The sequence below is a fragment of the Dendrobium catenatum genome, unplaced genomic scaffold (assembly GCF_001605985.2).
Source record: "Dendrobium catenatum unplaced genomic scaffold, ASM160598v2 fragScaff_scaffold_1297, whole genome shotgun sequence".
Taxonomy (NCBI): domain Eukaryota; kingdom Viridiplantae; phylum Streptophyta; class Magnoliopsida; order Asparagales; family Orchidaceae; genus Dendrobium; species Dendrobium catenatum.
The window spans coordinates 1111346-1118749 of NW_021319759.1; the positions used below are offsets into that span (position 1 = coordinate 1111346).

The 7404-nt window shown below is 39.3% G+C and overlaps 1 protein-coding gene across 1 annotated transcript; it reads right to left on the reverse strand.

The window, feature by feature from the left end:
* Window positions 1-5841: 5841 nt before the first annotated feature.
* On the reverse strand, window positions 5842-7052 carry LOC110103363. Its single transcript, XM_020832036.2, has one exon. It carries the CDS (start codon window positions 6890-6892, stop codon window positions 6173-6175), a length of 720 nt encoding a protein of 239 aa, XP_020687695.1. The 5' UTR covers window positions 6893-7052; the 3' UTR covers window positions 5842-6172.
* Window positions 7053-7404: the final 352 nt, after the last annotated feature.

Genomic DNA, 7404 nt, shown 5'->3' on the forward strand with positions numbered 1-7404 from the left:
CCTTCTCTGTCAGCCTCTTGAAATTTTTCACACTCCCTCCTCCTACTGGCTTCTCCCTGGTGGTCTCATTAATGTTGCCTAATGCAGGCCCCTTGGGTTCTAGAAGAGCGGTCGTCGTCCTGTAAGATCCTCCTGAGTTGTTGCTCCTAGCTCCCTTCTCTAGATTCTTTTGATTTTCCACCAGCTTGGCCAACTTCATAGCCTCCCCTAAGTCATGAGGCATCAAAACCTTCACTGCTGCTCAAATCTCTGCCTTCAACCCCTTCATGAAGTTCCCCTCCAATACCGTATCTGATAATCACTCAACCCTACTGGCTAGGTGCTCAAACTATTTCTGGTAGTCCGCTACTGATCCCTCCTATGCCAGAGCAAAGAACTGCTCATAGAAATTTCCTCCCCGATTAGTTTGGAAACGTTCTACTATGCAGTCCTTGAATTCCCTCCAATCTTTGATAAGTCTCGTTTGGTCTCTCCACTGATACCATGACAGTGTCTTCCCCTCCAAACATAGGCCTGCTTCTTTCAATTTCTCCTCCTCTGTTAGCCCATTAACAACAAAGTACCTCTCCACCTTATAGATCCACCCATATGCATCATCCTCCTCGAATATAGACATCTTCAACTTCCTCACCTTATGATCTCCACCATTTCCTCTTATTCCTCCATAGCGTTCCCTCTCACAAGTGCTCAACCCACCCCACATTTCCCGGTTTTCCCTTGCCCTGTCATAGCCCAAACCCCCTTCGAATTCCCCTCTTCTTCCTTCAAAATCAACACCTCGGCGACCATAATGTCCCTCCCGGCGTTCCCAATCAGAACCCCTTTGCTCCATCCCTCCATACCCATGCCTTTCCCCATACCTACCTCCTCTATCCTCCCTCTAGAAATGCTCCATATAAGGTTTCCTTCTTTCTCCCTCCCTGATTTCCACCTCATCTTCCTCCCTCGAATTTCAGAATTCGTGTTTTTTCTTTCCTCCTCTTTTGCTACAGAAGCCGTTGTTCTCTTGATCCACATGGGACCTGCAGTAGTAAGGTTCTTCTGTTTGTCCAAAATGTCCATAATGCTTCACAAAAGTAGAAAGTGACAGAAAAGTGACAGAAAAGAAACAGGTCTTTTGTCTTGAACCTCACAACATTATGTTTGCAATAAATACCATTCAAAAGTTTGATAGCAATTTGATTCCTGATGGCCATGAATGCTTATCACTTTCACATACTATATTTATTCCAAATATATAAGGCAAGGCCATAGTTTTGGCTGATGGTTTTCGCTCCCTAAACCCTAAATGTCGTAAAGGAAGAATGCAAAACTTTGTCCATTAATTGTTAAAAAAAAGCTTTTCCGGGCTTTGGATGATCTTTGTACTGAAAGCTCACTTTAATCTAATACAGAATAATTATATTTGAAACTCTGATACTAAGAGCTAAAGGGGAAGAATATATACCTCAATTTGTCATTTTTCCTGGGTTGGACTTCAATGATCCATTTGAATTGAAAGGAATCTCATGTTTGGTTGAGTTATCTGAGCTGGAATTGATTGGAATGTAGCATTAAGGACCATCCGCAGATCCACTTGATGAACATTTGAAGAATTTTATATAGTTTAGTAGCTTTCATAAGCACAACATGAGAAGAGAGAGAGACAGAACCACATAGCTCACCTGGAACATGTGGACGCCACACTCTTTCTTCTCCCTTCATATCCCTTAGTTAGTACTTTGTCATTATATTATGTTGCATCAATGGAGGGCTTAATCGGAAATCCTGAGGGACCTAAATCCTGAAAACTGTTTGGTAACATTCATAATAAATCCTATTAAATCACGTGTGACTGTTTGGCTATAGAGCGGATTTAACAAGCGGACTCTTTCTCTCGAGCCAATGAATTTCATAAATCCGGCAAAAAACGGGATTTCAGAAATCCGGGATTTAGCATGAAAATGTTGAATTTTCCGTCTGCGGCGGCTTTCATTTGCCGTGAGATTTGGTTTTGCATATTAGGCCGTTTGGCTGGATTTCTCTCAAATCCGGCCTAAATCCTGCTACCAAACAGCCCCTAAAGATGCAATGAGACATACTGGCAGTAGAAGTTATAAATGGCATATGACTCAGAAAATGATAAGGGGATCTCTACTTACTAAGGGTTTTCTAAGGAAATTTCTCAAGTTTTCCACCACTAAACAAGCATCATAATTTCTATCAAACAATCCTTCTCCCCTGGTGGTGCCTAATAAGAAAAAAAAAAGTGTTAGAACTGGGAGGCATAGTCATCTAAAACTCTGGAAACAAGTTCCTTACCTCTCAGTTAACTGGACAGTAAATATTGTGTTACACATCATATCTTTTTGTGTAATGAAAAACGATAGGATTGGAAAAGAGAGTATGGAAACTTCCACTCTTTCTCTCTCCACAACTTTCTCTCTCGTTCATTTGTCAATCTCTCTCATGTTAATGACTAAAACCTAAATTATATTTTTTTTCTCCACCAGCTAGTTGCCCTGTTATCTAATATGAACAAAGATGTGTAGGTAGACCACAGCTGGCAATGTCCACCGCTTCGCATGTGATAGTACATCAGATTCATGATAATATATAACTGTCAGTGCTAACTTCAATGAAATCCTGAACAAGATCCTAATCACAATTCCACCATTAAAAATATATTTTTTTCATACAGAAAGGCAAAAATAGCTTCTACGAGAAACTCTATTAGCTTGTTTTCTGAATTCCCTAACGAAATTCTGCATTTCAAATTCAGGGTTTTCAAGCATGGGGAAGGAGAAAATGGTTTTAAGAGTTTTATAACTTCTAGGCTTTATCATTGATCCTTCTTGAAAGCAAGATTGGTGCCATAAACTATAAGCTCTTTAAGAAATTTTCTTTAGATTGTTTTGAATCTTCAATATTATGTGCTCTAACTGAATTTCTCACAATAGAATCAAGGAAAACCAGCTTCTTAAAAATCAGACTCTCAACATGAACCAGAAAAAGTATTTCAAGATTGGTTGTTTGAAAAGAAGTTCAATTCAGCATGTTACCAGACATGCTGACTATGATTTAGTTTGGGATAACTTTCTAACTGCTTTCTACAACAGCTTTTTAGCACCAAAATGTCATGAAAGTAACAAAAAAATAGTGACAAAAAATAGTCCCAAATAATCCTAAATGAAAACTTTAAGATCATCACGTATGCCAAGAGAGTAAGAATGACAAGGAGAAATTAATACGCACTCTTAATTCAAAACTATTAGTTGATTCAAAATTCGACCCACACAAAAAATTTATGGCTTAAAGACATCTTTGTGGGCCATAATGCACTCATTTCATTATTATCCCAATATCCCAGTTGTGAACACATACATCTCATTCAAAGATGCATTTCAATTTTCAATAAAGCATTTCCAAGAGTCCCACCACCATAAAAACATGTCCCAAGCTAAAGAAACATGAACTACACTTTGCTAAAGAAAAAGATAAATCACACTAAAAAGCAAAAAGCGAAACCTAAAGAAGACTATGACAATAAAATACGCCATCTCAGTGATACCTGCAACAGTTTTCAAGTTCTGCATCAGAAGTCAGTCCCAGTCAGGTCAAACTAAATAACAAAACAAGTATTATTATTTGGTTTGCAAAGTTTGTAATCTTCTATAATAACTTTTCAATGAAGAATTTAAGTTTGTAATATCTCAAATCTGTTAGGCCGGTTCACCCTGAACCGGCCAAGCTGGCCCAAGGACCGGCTTAGTTTTTTTATAGAAGGCGGAAATAGTCCGCCTCCCTTGGGTTTGCCCGCCCATAGTGAGGGCCCCACTTGTCCAATTGAATTCAAATTGAAAAGGAGGGGGCGGCTAGGGCTTGGGAGGGAAATTAGATTAGGAAAGTTTTTGTATTAAAGAGCATGAGAGGATTAGGAAGGTATTATGTTTTGATTTGTTCTCAATTAGGGCTTTCTTGGTGGCTTGGGCTCTAGCTCTCTTGTCTAGAGATTTGGGAGAAACGATCCTCCTCTCGAATTGAGGATCTCTTGTATCTTTGCTTTGTTCTTGTTTCGCTTTGCTTTCTATAAGATTATTTATCGTTTGATTGTTTTTCCACCATATTTTCTTCGTTTTTCTTGCTGTTTTACCGATTATTGTTAGGTTTGCTTGCGAACTCAAGTATTTCCCATTAGGGTTACTTGCGAACTCAAATATTTACTATCAAAATCAAGTAAAAATCCTTAGTTTTATCTCCTTAGTAGGATGAACACAGGTCGTAAACATGACAACGGACTGCTTCAGATTATTCAAACCTTTCCTACTTTTTTTCAAAATAAATGTGTTAGGGTGATTTGCAACATGAAAGTGGTATATCCGTTTTTTCAATAAGTTTGGTTCACGGTTTTCATCCTGCTTTCTAGAAATTCTGTGATGTAGAGGTGCTGGTAAACTGCTTTCCGCTTGACATGTGTTAACATATATGCCTGAATTACTAAAGTTGTAAAACTTTGCAACCATTTTTCAATTTTAGATGCTCATATTTCCTGCGCCTTCTCTCACTCTAGGCAAACATATCCCCAGCAAAACACCAGTAATCCCCCTAACGAACTGAAGCTCCAACGGAGAAGCTCTGGTGATCCCCTGCACCTCGCAAATCAAAGCTCCAAGGCCGGACTACTTTTCTCAAATCAAAACTCCTACGAGCTGCTCCCTCTCACAATTCTAATATATAGACGGATTTATCTCAACAGCCATTATTTTTTTCATGAAATCTTTCTGGATGCACAAATGTTTAGTTTCCATAATGCACTATTTTTGTTTCTTTTAAATCTACTTATCATGTACAAAATAATTTTTTGTAATTTACCATATGATAAGTTTAAAATTATTAAAATACTGTAGTAGACTTGGATCTAATAATCAAGTATTGGATGTTGTATCACTTTTATAAAATTTTATGGCATTTAAATAAAAATACCGGCGTTTCAATCATTTAGGGCATCTCCAACCGAAAAACCCATTTTCCACTCCAAAATGCTGTAAAACTTCAAAATGCAGTCATTTTTCTCAAATCGACGCCATTTCTTCTTCTTTCGTGCGCTTCTTGCGAAGGTAACCATCTTTGGTGCATTTTTCTCCTCTTTCGCACGCCTCTTTGGCAAATGCCACAACAATTTTTTTTTGGCGTAGGCGAACAGTTTGACGCAGATATTAGCATTGCACTGTTCACCTATCATAATTTGGCGTGCATTTTGGAGTTCGAATGGAGCAAATGGCGGACGGTGGTATGGAGTTCGGTTGGACATGATCTTAGCTAACAAAAACAATAACACAGGAGTGATCCAAGCAACAATATTTTTTTTTCCTATATAAACAACACCAAAACAACTAGATTTATAAACATCTGGAACAATTTCACTAGCAGCTGCTTCCAAACTCAGCTTTCCTCACAGCTGGCATTATAGACAGCAGCAATCACCAAAATAAAATCCTTAGCTTAAAATTAAGAAGAGAAATGACAATGCAAAGGTAATATGATTAAAATTTGTATATATAAAAAAAAACTTATGCTGATTAAATCTAAACTATTGTGTAAAGCTCAGCATGAATAATTAGAGGAGGATTCATAAGGAGATCCTAAATAGTTGGCTTAAGATTAATAACAATGATCATGACAACAATTTACCTCTTAAAAATTTAAACTATACATAACTATATATCATGCTACTCAGCTCATTTTGTCAGTTGCAGAATTTTATAGGAGCAAAGAAAAATTTCAGCACAATTACTTTTCTTTAACCAGACATAATAGGAACCAAATCACCATTCTGCACAGGATAACAAATAAACAAAGCTCCAACAACACATCTTAAATAAATAAGATCTTTAAAACTTTATAGACAGCAGTAGTAACCAGGAACATAAAAAATCCAATTCCAGCATCATAGCTCCCAAATCATCAATCCCTCCAAACAACATATACATAAATATACTTCCAGGATTGACAACATATCCATCCACCAAATATTCAAACTTCTAAGAACGTCCAGAGAAATAAAAAGGAGAAATAAATGGATCGTGGGGGAAAATCCTACATACCAGAGCCGCGGCTTCCTTATTTCCTCCCCCACGTCTAAAAATAATATCCATATTCACGAAAATAACAGCAATCCATCAAGAGACATAGCTTACAGCTTGAGGGATTCAGATTCATCGAGAAAGCCCGTCTTCCGAAATACGGCGTTCCGCACCCGTCGGAGATCCCTTCCCTTCAGGGTTCTCCCCACTCCCTCGAACACAGAGAACGACGTCGCGTGCGATCTCTTCACAATCAAGTGCGGCGGTAGCATCTCATCATCCGCCTCGCCTTCCTCGTCATCGTCATCCACCTCAATCAACGCTCCAACAGGTTTCCTCATCCCACTCGGCCACGTCGGCACATTCACCGGCGCCGACTGATGGAATATCGTACTTGTCTCCTCCGCCTCCGGTCTCCCCGCTGGCACTTTGATTGCCGGTCGCCGTTTGTACACCGGTTGCTCACCTTCCTCCGCTAGGGCAGCCGAGAGCCCAAATCTCCCCGGCTGGAAAGAGCGGCGCCGGATGCTGGAGTCGCTGTCGCCGGAACCTGGCCGGTTGGAGATTGGCCAGTTTCCACCGCCGGATGAAGGATCAGATTTAACGTCCGGTGCCCAAACAACGTCGCATTCATCGAGATCGAAGTGGTTGTCAGGAGTCGGAGAAGAATTTGAGTGGTCGGCGAAGCGGAGAAAGCGGAACGAAGAGGAGAAGGGAGAGGTGTTTTTGTGGATGGAGGAGGAAGGTGATCTTATCGTTGTGGTACCGTCCTCCGCCATGGCCAGTCGCTTCTTGCCTTCTTTCCCCCCATTTTCTGCCCGCGGCTTCATAATATAACCAGTTGACGGTGTAGTTTAGCTTATGTCATTCCTTGGGCTCAGTATAACGCCTTAAGAATCTACGGGCTACTGCATCTGAGCCGATCTCGTCGGGCGGCCAAGGATTCCTCGGACGGTCAGAGCCGTTGGTGTCAACGATGCAACTCCAAACAGCGCAAACAGCGTGCGGTTAAAAGAAGATAAATCATAAGCTTCCCACAAAAAAAAAAAATTAAAAAAATTATATATATATATATCCATTCATATTAGAGTGGGCAAAATTTTGATATATAAAAGAGATAATTTTGTAATTTTGCCCCCTCAAAAATAAAATTTTGCTCAAATATGACAGATCTCGTGACGTTTGTCCATTCATCCAAAGTTCCAGACATTTCCTCTTCGCGAATAAATGATAAGAATTTCCTCTTATAAATTTGATTGCATTATGTTGGTTACATTTTTTTAAAAATTATTATTATTATTGTCGTCGTCTAATTAATTAAAATTTTGTCTACCCTAAAAAA